Raw genomic sequence first — 13493 nt, 5'->3', positions numbered from 1 at the left:
CACTGGGAATTGCTTAAGCCCTACATAGTGGTGCATCAACCACAGTGATGGGAGTTATCAAATCCAGCCAGATCCACTGGAGGCTATCAACTCACTTTCTCTTCATTCATCCATAACACGCAGCCATGTCTTTGGTGCCACCTCCGCTGCTTCCTTTCCCCACCTAATCTTCCAGAGGTTCCACAGGCTTGTTGCCTAGCAGGTGTTCACACGGGCAGTCGTCTTGTGCTACAGATGACAAACACTTCGGTGTGTACATTGGAACCCTTCTGGGAGAATCCACAAACTACCTTGGAAACTGACTCAAGAGTTTGCACAGGGAACCTCCGTCTGAAACCCTCTGCTCCTACCTAGGTCAATAAAAAACAATATTTGGTTCTTTTAGTTTATTCCCTATCCTTACCTTTGTCTCGCAAAGCAGAGCCCAAGAAAAACAAACACCCACCCCATAAAAAAAAAAAGTCACAAACATGTTTTGAAGGTTCTCCTGCACAAACAGGGTTGCCAAAGAACCGCAGGGTGTAAACAACAGGGAAGGAGGGCGATGAGAAATTATTGGGTGGAAAAACCCGGCCCAAAAAAGATTGAAAGCCAGAAGTCTCTGATAACTCAGCCATAGAGAGCTTTTTTCAAGACGGCTGCAAAAAAAAAAAAAAGCTACCCTAAAATTAGTTAAGTTGTGATGTGTTCCAATATCCCAGGGGCTGCCCCAAAGAAGAGGGAGTCAAGCTATTCTCCAAAGCATCTGAAGGTAGAACAAGAAGCAAAGGTGGGAAACTAACCAAGGAGAGAAGCAACCTAGAACTAAGGAGACATTTCCTGAGAGTTAGAACAATTAATCGGTGGAACAGCTTGCCTCCAGAAATTGTGAATGCTCCATCACTGGAGGCTTTTAAGAAGAGATTGGACAGCCATTTGTCTGAAGTGGTGTAGTTTCCTGCCTGAGCAGCGGGTTAGATTAGAAGACCTTCAAGATCCCTTCCAATTCTTCTCTTCTCTTCTCCTCTTATTTTTCCTCTTGTCTACTCTACTCTACTCTACTGCATGGACTTCGAGAACACGCCAGCTGGGGAATTCTGGGAGTTGAAGTCCAGATTTCTTAAAGTAGCTAAGGCTGAAGGACACTGGAAGTTGTGTGTGTGATAAAGTCATACAAATTAAACCGACATTCCTTGGTTTGACGGACATAGCAAGCTTTCAAAACAGCCACCCTTCCTAGCCTGGAAGGAAACTACGGTGGCAGAAAACAGAAGCAGTTGAGCTTCAATCCAGAAGTAATCCTTGACTTACAACAGTTCATTTAGTGACAGTTCAGAGTTACGATGGCACTGAAAAAAGGTCACTTACGACCGTGTTTTGTACTTATGACCACTGCAGCATCCCCATGGTCCCATGATCCAAATTCGGACACTTGGCAATTGACTCATATTTATGACGGTTGCAGCGCCCTGGGGTCATGTGACCTTCTGACAAGCAAAGTCAGCGGGAAAACCAGATTCCCTTAACCATCCCATGACCCTAACTTAACCTATGCACGGTCACTCACGCTCTCGTGACATCTCGCCTGGATTACTGCAACGCTCTCTACATGGGGCTCCCCTTGAGGGGCATCTGGAGGCTCCAGTTAGTCCAGAATGCGGCTGCGCGGGTGATAGAGGGAGCCCCTCGTGGCTCCCGTATGACACCTATCCTGCGCAGGCTGCACTGGCTACCTGTGGCCTTCCGGGTGCGCTTCAAGGTTTTGGTGACCACCTTTAAAGCGCTCCATGGCATAGGGCCGGGTTATCTACGGGACCGCCTACTGCGACCAGATACCTCTCACCGACCCGTGCGCTCTCACAGAGAGGGACTCCTCAGGGTGCCGTCAGCTAGGCAGTGTCGTCTAGCGACGCCCAGGGGAAGGGCCTTCTCTGTGGGGGCTCCCACCCTCTGGAACGAACTCCCCCCAGGACTCCGTCAACTTCCGGACCTCCAAACCTTCCGTCGCGAGCTCAAGACACATTTATTCATCTGTGCAGGACTGGCTTAGATTTTAAATTTATAGGGGTTTTAAATTGATTTTAATATTTATATTTCTATTTTTAATAATTGGGCATTAGAATAAGTTTTTTAATGATTATTTTAATTTGTATATTGATGTTTTATATGCCTGTGAACCGCCGAGTCCTTTGGGAGATAGGGCGGTATATAAATTCGAATAATAATAATAATAATAATAATAATAATAATAATAATAATAATAATAATAACAACCGCAGTGACTCGCTTAACAGCTGTAGCAGGAAAGGTCGCAAAACGGGGCAAAATTTCACTTAACAAATGTTTCGCTTAGCAACAGAAATGTTGGACTGAATTGTGGCTGTAAGTTGAGGACTACCTGTGCAGAAATTCTGCTCAGTGTCATTTCCTCGGCTGATAAGGTCCACCCCTCTCCTTCTCATGGGAAGGGTTCTGTACCTGCAAAATCAAAGCAAGAGAGAAAAATGTCTCTTTTTAAGGCACGCCCTGGACTCTGCGGCAAAGGAGAAACCATTGGTGGTCCTGGATGAAATGAAGGTAAGACACAAGCTTCCAACCTAAACACTCGATTAATTAGAAACCGTTGGCTGCTCTGATATTTCCATTTAATTCCCCTCTGAAAGGTTTTGCTTCAAGCACAAGCAGGACCCCAAGTTGCTACAATCAGGGATGGTTTGCAATATTTTTTTTTTTGCCAGGATCAGCAGATCCCGAGATAAATAAAGTCTATTACTAGCAGACCCAACTCTCCAGCCTGACTCGAAAATAAAATCTGTCTCTGTTTGGTAAATATCAACAGATGGGAGTTGGGATTAGGTTTTAAAAGATCATCACAAATACAGGAAAGGAGACCTCTTAAAAAAACAGTTGAGAAAATTTGATTAGAACAATTTACGGTTCTACTGTTCAGTTCCAGCCCAGCATGTACAAGAGAAAATAATAAACCTATAAAACTTTTTTTGAAATATTTCTGGGGCTCAATGGAGCCAATTTATTACAAAAATAGACCTCCCACAACCCAAACTGAAATAGGTAATATCATCCTATGTTTCATGACTAAAATAAACGACATCATCCGTGCTAGAAGGGAGTGGAATTTATAAACAGAGAGCAAACCCCTCTCCCTTCTAGCACTGATGATATTACCTAGTTGGGTCATGAAATGTCTGAAAGAAATGAACCCAGCTCAGAGAGTATCAAGGACCCATAGTTGTTCTCCTCCTCTTCTCTGCAACCCTGTTCCCTCCCAGCATTGATGATGTTGCCTAATTGGGTCATGAAACGTCCACAAGAAAACCACCAAGCTCAGAGAGCACCAAGGGCCCCGGAGTTCAACTCTGAGCTACAAATATTTTCTCCTATTAGGACCAGGTGTTTTTGGAGTGGCTGGCTATGTGCCCACCTACCATGGGGGTGGCCTTTTCTTCCTTCTCCAGATCCAACCTTAGGAGTTCATCTTTTCCTCCTGCTGTTTAGACCTCAAACATGAGCTCAGAAAGCCCAAAGTCTACACTTTGGGAAAGTTATGGGTTCTGATGAGAAAAATATGTTTATTTTATTTTATTTTATTTTATTTTATTTGCATTTATATCCCGCCCTTCTCCAAAGACTCAGGGCGGCTTACACTATGTCAGGCAATAGTCTTCATCCATTTTGTATACTATATACAAAGTCAACTTATTGCCCCACAACAATCTGGGTCCTCATTTTACCTACCTTATAAAGGATGGAAGGCTGAGTCAACCTTGGGCCTGGTGGGACTTGAACCTGCAATATTGCAAGCAGTTGCTGTTAATAACAGGCTGCATTAGCCTGTGGAGCCACCAGAGGCCCTGTTTCTCAACCTTGAGAACTTCAAGAGGTGTGGACTTCAATTCCAAGAAATCTCCACTCCTCTTAAACTTCTCAAGGTGGAGAAACAGTGGTCCCAGCTGATCAATTCCAATTTTTTTCTATCTTCCAAGCTTCAAGAGACCAGCTGATAGATGCCTCAGGTCTGCTCCTAACGGAGCCAAGATCTTTGATGGCTTTCACCTGGCACACGGTGCCCTGTGCCCCTTTCCCTAGGCAGAAATTGAATGCCAGTCAAAATACTTCCATTTGAAGTAGGGGGAGAATGCACCCTTTTGTCAACCAAAATGTGCAACGTCAGGGGGAGAGCGAAGACATAAGCCGCCATTGTTTCCTTGCTAAAATGGGCTAGTTATGAAGCAGAAGCAGCTCAGGAGGGGGTGCAGAATTGAGATGGATGGAGGAGAAAAGAGGAGAAAGTGGGAAGAGGATGAAAAAGGAAAGATTTTAAAGGCGACTTGATTAGTCTACTCTTCATCTGGCTAATCCATGTCTTTCTACCCCCAAATGGGCCGTCTCCTGCTACAGGTAGTCCTCGACTTACAACCACAATCGAGCCAAAACTTTCTGTTGCTAAGTGATACAAAAATGAGGTTATCAGTTAAACATTGTAAGGCCAAAGTTCTCCCTGACCAGCACAATCCACAATATACAGGTGAGCCTCGAGTTACGACCACAACTGAGCCCCAAGTTACTGTTAAGTGAGATGGTCGTTAAGTGAGTTTTGCTCCAGTTTTTACCACGGTTGTTAAGTGAATCACTGCAGGTGTTAAATCAGTAACACAGCTGTTAAACAAAACTGGCTTTCCCCATCGAAGGTCGCAAAAGGGGCTCACGTGACCCCAGGACATGGCAACTGTCACAAATACGAGTTGTGAGCGTCTGAATTTTAATCACGTGTATACTGTCATTTTGTGTAAATAACAACAACAACAACAACAACAACATGAACACAAACATCAAAAAATTGCAGGTCCCTGCAATACCACCAGTGGAACTGCAAAAAACTGCGCTACTCGGAACATCGTAGATCTTAAGAAGGTCCTCGGTTGATACCTAGGATGCTGGTAGCAACCCCTATCAACCATTAGCACCAGTCAATGGTATCTGTGATGCATTTTTGAATGTTCAGTTGCCGGAGTTTCATGTTTAATGAATACCGTAAATAATAATAATAATAAAGCTTGCAGTCTCAGAATCCAGAATTTGCTTAAATGCTGGAATTCTCTCTTAAATCAGCTTTTTGGGTGAAATGACATCAGATTTTTCTAACAAAGCAAAACGCAGGCTTGGTGGAATTAGCTTGATCCACATCTCCCAGACCAGGTTTTCCCGTCTGGCATCAGATTAAGCTTTAATCCCAAACCACGCCCACACACCCCCAACTCCTTACATCCCCGGGGCAGCCACCCTCCTGCATGCTGGACTTTTGGGACTACAAGGCCCATCTTCTGCAGCCCATCTTCTGCAGATTAAAACAGCAGGGAAGGGAGCTTAGATCCAACACTTGAAGCGCCGGTGTGTGTGTCTCCAAACTGGGTCGCTTTAAGACTTGTGGATTTAAAACTCCCAGAATCAATCTGGAGACCCCTGTGCTAAGCAAAACAACTCTTTTATTTATTGAAAGAAAGAAAATGTTTTTGAGGCTTGGTTCTCCACCTTGAATTTTAAACCATTTTCCTTTGTTTGCCCGCTTAGGAGCAAAAAGGCAGTTTGTGTTGTTTGCAGGAAGCCACACTTCCTGTAAAAGGGGTTTGTCTGTGTGCAGGCGTGTGTTGTGTGTGTGTGTGTGTTTGTGTTGTGTGTGTCTCTCTCTCTTTCCTGGCCCAGTTAACCCCAATTTCAAAACAATGGAACACAGTTCAGCCTCCTCTGCAAATAGCCCCCCTGCCCACCCGCTGGGCCTTCCAACCTTGGGGGGGAAAAAAATAAGAATTTGAGACAATAGAATCAACACTTCAAGGTTTTGGGTTTTTTGCTCAGCACACACTGACAATGTTGCAGCTACCAGAGATAAGCCATCCCAGGGTTGTTTGGGGGGGGGGTGTTACAGGGTCTTTTCGGAAGGAGGGGAGTCGAAGGAAAGAGAGATATAAGGCTAGTTCAGCCTCTCCAGGCTGGTGAGGACCAAAAACTCAACTAGTGGTGCAATGCTCTGAGATGACACGTGAAGATAGGGTCTCTTGTGCCAGGGAGAAACGCCATTTTTTAATTTATTTTTTGCAGTTCTGCCCAGCGGGACGCCATGTTATTTCCAGATCTGTAATTACAGCAGTGGAAGCTTGGAAGAAATATTTAAAAAAAAAAGTTTGCAAGAGATTGAAAGAGAAGCAAATGCAGTGAATCAATTGGGGAGGAGGAGGAGGAGGAAAAGGAGGAGGCAACTGTGGGGGTTCCTGATGCTCTCTGAACCTGATTTTGCTGCAGACATTTATTGACCCAACTATGCAACATCACCCGTGGTAGAAGGGATTGGGGTTTACAGGGAGGAGGAAGAGGAAGAGTAGGAATCCAGGAGGATGGACTTAAGAGCAAAGACAAGGAGAACCTTCTAGATCAGGCGTTAGAGCTCTCCATCCCCTTCAAGAAGTTTCAGGCGGTTCATCAGCCCCTCCCCAAACCCTGATCTGAGGAAAATAACTTAATAGATATGACTTTTTAATAATACGACGAATAATAAGAGCATAACAACAACTTCGACCTTCCCAGCATCTTGAAGGACGATGTTGACCACTTTGGAGAGCCCAACCCATTCTTTGCTAAAAGAAATCTCTAAGGCAGAAAAATCCTTGAACAATTAAAAAAAAAAAAATGGGCAGGAAACACATGTCTGGATCGCCCCTTCCTTATAACAAGACTCAACTCCCTGCACTGAAAAGAAAAGCCTTTTCTTTAGTTTTAAGAATTGCAGTGTAAACATTTGGACATTGTTTTCAAGTGTCTGAAGCACTTCACATACATTATCCAACGGGAGCCTTGCTTCCGTTAAATGCTTCTTAGGAGACCCGGGATGAGAGTCCGTCTTTCTCCTGCTTCTGGAAGCTTCCAGATGCCTTCAGTTGCTTGCAAGGATCCCGCAGAAGCATGGCTAGTCTAGTGAAGAGAAGGACCAGGGGAGACAGGATAGCAGTCTTCCAATATTTGAGGGGCTGCCACAGAGAGGAGGAAGGGGGTCAAGCTATTCTCCAAAGCACCTGAAGGCCAGACAAGGAATAAGGGATGGAAGCTGATCAAGGAGAGATTCAACCTGGGAATAAGGAGAATTTTTTCTGACAGGGAGAAGAATCAACCCATGGAACAGAAGTTGCCTTCAGAAGTTGTGGGAGCTTCCTCATTGGAGGCTTTCAAGAAGGGACTGGACTGCCATCAGTCAGAAATGGTGTAGGGTCTCCTGCTTGGAGGGGGTAGGGGGTGGACTGGATGATCTACAAAGTCCCTTCCAACTCTGTTAATTAAGGTTGACGGAACGACTGCTAGTTTCTTCTGACTTGGCACCAGCGGGCACCTTAGTTGCTAGAAGCTCACCTGCCTCGCAATTCTATCCAGAATTTTAATCATTAAGTGATTGCAGTCATAAGTTGAGTCTGACCCAATTATCTCTTTCCACTTATGACTGTATGACTCTAACTTGTTGCTGGCAATCCTTATGATTTATATTGATATATTGATCATCAATTGTGTTGTAAATGTTGTACCTTGATGAACGTATCTTTTCTTTTATGTACACTGAGAGCATCTGCACCAAGACAAATTCCTTGTGTGTCCAATCACACTTGGCCAATAAAATTCTATTCTATTCTATTCTATTCTATTCTATATGACAATTTTTACGATGGTCAGTTATGCAGACTGCATGGACATTAAGTGAATCCAGCGTCCCCAATGGTTTTTTTTGGGGGGGGGGGCTGGAAAACAATAAAGGCCACAAATTGCAATGGATTGTACAACCCATACAACCAATTATAAATGTGAGCTGGTCGCCAAAGGTCCAGTCATGCTGACAGTGGTGTGATGGTCACAGGTGCAAGCACAGGTCGTAAGTCACTTTTCTCAAGACCACCGTACCTTCAAATGGTCATTAAACAAACAGCGATAAGTACAGGACTACACTGAGGCTGCACAGGTTCTCCTGAGATATTAAAAATGCAGCCCTTAACTGGAATTTTATAACTTTTAAGTTGTGCAATGTAAAATCTTCTCCAGATGAAACCTGGTTTTTTTAAAGACTTTTTAAAAAAGTATTTAACATTTTTGGCTAAAGTTCTGGTTCCAAGTTGTAAGAAATCCTTATCTCTACTTTGCAACAGTTTGATAAAGTTTGTGCATCATAGCTTTCCATTGTCAATTGCCTCTTTTGTGACAATTGCCTCTTTTGTGATGAAACCAGCTGGGATTGCCCAAAACCAATGAAAATTAAGCAAGGAAACAATGACCCAGGCAGAATCTTTTAGAAAGCAAGTTCTGATTCCACAGAGCTGAATACACTGGACAAGTATTTGAGGAATTTCTTATACTAACAAGGACTTTGTCTTGTTTCACACAGCCTTTGACGAGCCTCAAGCACCTTTCTTTCACTACAGTACTACTAGTGGCAATGAGTCGCTTGTGGCTACTTTAGCAAACACACAACAAAACAAATAAACATGTACTGCAAGGCACCACAAAATAAATATATTCAGACAATGTTGCAACAGATATTTCTTTTGCGTTCCTGTTTTACTTCCTACTCCTGAGTTCAGCACACAGCCATTTCCTGAAAACTTCTCTGATACTTGGGTGGGAAAAATCAGAATTCCTGGCTAGGTCCGATGCTGAATAAAGCTGAGTTTATCCTTAAGCTTTATCTCACACGGACTCAGGACCACCTGATCCAACATCCAAAACAATGACCCACTCGGTTTGATCTACAAGATTTGCACTGCCTGGTGGCCCCAGACATGAATCTACATTCATTCATGACTCAGAAGAGACTCTACAAGGAACAGCTAATCTCTCACCCAACCGTCTGCAGCTAAAGACAAGCCCATCTTACACAACTGCAATTACAAACATTAAAAAAATATATAACTGCTCTACCCCCCCACCATCAATACTACAATAGACCTGAATTTACAACCAATAATTTTGGAGGGTGTTTTTCCCCCCACTTGGATGGGCTTCTACCCTCCTGCTTTTAAGGGTGTTTTCATTCCCTTATAGCCATCGATAGATTTTTTCACCCTGTTTTTTTTTTTTGCAACATGCCTCTAGAGCAGGGGTGTCCAAACTTGGCAAGTTTTAAGACTTGTGGACTTCAACTCCCAGAATTCCTCAGCCAGCGAAGCTTCTGCTTGAGACAGATCACATCTGTACCTAGTGCTTGTGGAAAACATCCTATTAAAATTCTCAAAACCCCTTGAGGAATAAAATTATTGGAATATTTTTAACAGCTCTCTAACAAGGCTCTGTGGAAATTAGGAGCAGTGTTCGTTCATGGAGTTTGAACAAAACTCCCTTGAAATTTAACCTAAGACCTTCTTCCAAGCTTTCCTGACGGATGAATTTAATTTTGTTGTATGGTTGACTTTCCTGACCTCCAGCCCCCCTCCCCCCCAGGGCAAGGGGTCAGCTTCATGGGCTGTTCAACTCAATGGGAGTCAACCCGTTGAGTTGCTGGTTAAATCTTTTTCTTGCTATTAGTTGCAGAACATTAAAATAACTGCTGTATTCTCCAAGGCCTCTGTTCTACATACACTTACCTGTAAGTCAGTCCCACTGGGCTTTGTGGGTTTACTTCTGGGTAAACAGGTGTCGAAGTGTTCCATAAATTGCCATGGTGATTGCAAATCACTGATACATCCACCCAAGAATGCTACAAAACCATCTTTTAAGCATTGAAGATAAAGTCTACTCTGGGATGAATCTTAACTCCCAAGGATCATGTCACATCATTTCTACAACCACAATACTGATGTGGATTGTTCCTTGTTTATTTCGGGTTTGTTGGTTTGTTTTGTCACCGTACAACCTTGGGACTTCCAAGAGGTAGACAGGGAGTTGAACCCTGCTTAGTTTTCCAAGTTCTGCCATCGCTTATCTAGGCCACCAGCAATTAAATGCCAATCCACTGCCTTAAAACGTAGTTCTGTTCTACTGAACTCCGACCTTTGCGATAGTGAAACTGGCAGGAGAACTCAGTAACACCGACAACAAAAATGTGAAACAAAGCAAAACACCATGAACTTCGATTAACAGAAGGCGCTGAAAATCTCCAAATTCCACCTGCCTTACATTCTCAACCCATCCAGATAACGTGTTTCCTTCCTAATTTTGTTCAGAACTGAAGTCAGCATAGGATCAAAACTTTGATACAGCATGAAAAAAAACAAACCCAAGTTTCTCCCCATTATTCTATCATTCTCAACATGGGTGTAAGACGTGGGGATGGGAGTCCTTTAATCCAGGGCTCTCCAACCTTGTGGGAACTTTAAGACTTGTGGACTTCAATTCCCAGAGTTCCTCAGCCAGCTTTGCTGGCTGAGGAACTCTGGGAGTTGAAGTCCACAAGTCTTAAAGTTGCCAAGGTTGGAGAGCCCTGCTTTAATCTCTCCCTGTTGGCATCTGGTTGAAAATATTCATGCTGGTTATTAAATCAATTTGCTCCATAAAAATGCCAAGTTTACTTCAACCAGATACCCTACTTGGTAAAACCTGCAACAGGCAATGGGCCTTTTTATTTACCACTGGAGTTGATTTTATGACCATATCTCAGGGAGAGCTTTTCAAATCCAAAGTTTTTATTCCCACGGGCAACGGGAAGGATTTGGGGAATGTTAAGTGAGTGAGGTTGCTGCGTGCTTGAGAACCAGGCACTAATGATGGTGACTAAGATGAAATGTATTCTAATCTTTCCAGTATAAGGGATAATAAAGGTCATATTTTAACTGGCAGGGGGAGTTTCTTGTAAATGTGACGAAACATATGATTAAAAGAGACCCCAAAAAAAAAATCTTGGAAAAAGACTTTCCCACAGTTTGGAAAGTGCCCAGAAGAAACCCTAGATCCAGTTACATTAAGAAGTTAATCTCAAAGGCTCTTAAACACACGTCTACACAAACACACATAGCTTTGGTTGGATCCTCACAAGAAGGTTTTGGAAACCACAATAGCTGGGTTTATACTCCACTTTCCACTCAAATCAAAATATCTATCATGGCTTTGGGTGATGTGACATCGAAGATCAAGAGAAAATGGCTAAGTCTATTTTGCACCTGATCAGGAGAACTTTTCCAGATTTCCCTGTTTCCCGACAACAAAAATGTGAAACAAAGCAAAACACCATGAACTTCGATTAACAGAAGGCGCTGAAAATCTCCAAATTCCACCTGCCTTACATTCTCAACCCATCCAGATAACGTGTTTCCTTCCTAATTTTGTTCAGAACTGAAGCCAGCATAGGATCAAAACTTTGATACAGCATGAAAAAAAACAAACCCAAGTTTCTCCCCATTATTCTATCATTCTCAACATGGGTGTAAGACGTGGGGATGGGAGTTTTCATTCTACCCATATCTCCAGGTTTCAAAGTCCGACAAATTCTCAAAATCTGAAGTCACTTTCAAAAGCAACTCTTCTCAACCAGCAGAAGTTTTTTCTGGTGGCATCTCATGCATTATCAGCTTTGTCCAGGTTCCATCATGTCCAAGACAGGGACAATACAATGAAGGGAAGAACAAAGAGCTGTAGACTACATTGGTCCATGAAGAAGACTATGCAAAAAAAGGCCAATTGGCTCTTTCCAATCAGAAAGGACCATCCTTCGGTCCACAGGAATCTAATGGCAGAAGAAGGGTTATTAGGACACGTACTTTGGGTTTACTCTTTCTACAGCTTGAGTCTGAGAAAGCTTCCATCCTGCATTGTATCTTTTTTAGTATCTATAATAAAATTAACTTAGTGAGAATTGTCTTGAATCTCTGCCTGCCAATCTCTAAGAATCGATGGAAATGAAAGGAGACAGCAAGGATAAAAGTTGGAACCTGGGACATTTAAGGCAAGGTAGCCAAAACATTCTTGATTGCCTGATGTAAAATGTAAACCGCAGGAAATATGAAATTGATCAGATTTGGTGAAGAAGAAGAAGATAAAGTTGTTGCTTTGTGCATACTCAGCACTATCATCAGTAAATTAAGGACGGTAAGCAAAAATCTGTCTGAAGAGTAGAGAATATGATTTGCTGCAATTACTCAATAATTCAAACAAAATCTGATTTGCACAAATTAACTAATGTTTAAAAACAAACATCACACTCTCCTTAAATCCTATGCTTTCATCCATATCGCGTTTATTTCTTAGAAATTGCACACCCTGCTAATTAAAATCCTTTCTTTCAAAACAAGCCCCTGTTTTGGTAGTCGTAAGAATTCAAGTCCAATTGCTACAACAGTAGCATCTTGGCCTACCTCTCTTAAATTTATGAAATGCCCACTGAAAAAGCAATAACCTATTAGTCTAATCCACTGTAAGCACAAGAATTATTACGGCCATTCATCACGCCAGTAAAAAAGACACATCAGCACCCCGAAGTGAAAACCATTGAAAAACTGTATTTAAAAAATTAAAAGCTGTAGCAAGCTACAGATTCTCACCAATTACAGTGGTAAGCAGAAATATTCCAACAATTCTGGTGCCCCATAAAATGGACATTTTAAGCTCTTTCCCTTTGATACAAGTACACCAATTGCCAAACTCCCAAGATGGAGTCCCTCACCTGAGCCAATTCTTGCATATCTCATGAAGTTGAGTGCTAAGGCTTGTTAGATGCCAAGAGATTTTACTTCTGAGGAGGTAGAAATTGCAGAACCAACAGCTTAAAAGTTATCGGTTGACTGCCACAACCCTAAGTCTTCAGGGGTTCCATCTAGAATCAAGGAAGTACAGGTAGTTCTCAACTTTTGAGGGCTACCTGTACTATCGTGAGCCACCACTGAGCCCAAAATTTCTGTTGCTAAACACGACGCTTGCTAAAGGACTTTTGACCCATTTTACAACTTTTCTTGCTACAACTGTTCAGTGAATTAATGCAGGTTGTTAAGTAAGTAACACAGTTGTTAAGTGAATCTGGCTTCCCCATTGACTTGGCTTGTCAGAAGGTCACAAAAGGTAATCACATGATCCCAGGACACTGCAGAGGTCATAACTATAAGTCAGTTGACCATGGGGGTGCTGCAACGATCATAAATATGAGCCAGTTGCTAAATATCAGAAGTTTGATCTCGTGACCGACTATGGGGATGCTACAACGGTTGTGTGAAAAACAATCCTGTCACCTTTTCAGCGCCATTGTTAACTTTGAACAGTCACTAAATGAATTGTGGTTAAGTCAAGGACAACCTGTACCTTGAGGGCCACTCCCCGTACAAAAGATATGCAACCCAACCCTTCCAGCCTAGGGTTTCCATTGCATTCTCCTCTACCAAATTCACTTTTGAAGCTGGGGGAGAAAAGAAGGGTGGTAGACTTTCTAGGCCAGGGGTGTCCAAACTTGGTCCCTTTAAGACTTTTGGACTTCAACTCCCAGAGTTCCTCAGCCAGCTTTGCTGAGTTTGGACACCCCTGTTCTAGGCCTTTGCCAACTCCCAGGA

The 13493-nt window shown here is 42.8% G+C and overlaps 1 protein-coding gene across 12 annotated transcripts in view; it reads right to left on the bottom strand.

The window, feature by feature from the left end:
• The window catches only part of TJP1 (tight junction protein 1), a 104346-nt gene that overhangs the window by 65444 nt on the left and 25409 nt on the right, over positions 1-13493 (bottom strand). Inside the window, exon 1 of one of the 12 annotated variants that reach the window (XM_058155906.1) lies at positions 96-125. The exons of the other annotated variants lie outside the window; for them this stretch is intronic. Coding sequence (XP_058011889.1) covers positions 96-110 — 15 coding nt within the window. The 5' untranslated portion in view covers positions 111-125. Of the gene's footprint in view, positions 1-95; positions 126-13493 lie in introns of those variants that run through there. 12 annotated transcript variants of the gene reach the window in all.

The sequence above is a fragment of the Ahaetulla prasina genome, chromosome 13 (genome assembly GCF_028640845.1).
Source record: "Ahaetulla prasina isolate Xishuangbanna chromosome 13, ASM2864084v1, whole genome shotgun sequence".
NCBI lineage: Eukaryota > Metazoa > Chordata > Lepidosauria > Squamata > Colubridae > Ahaetulla > Ahaetulla prasina.
This window is presented reverse-complemented; position numbering and strand designations above follow the sequence as displayed.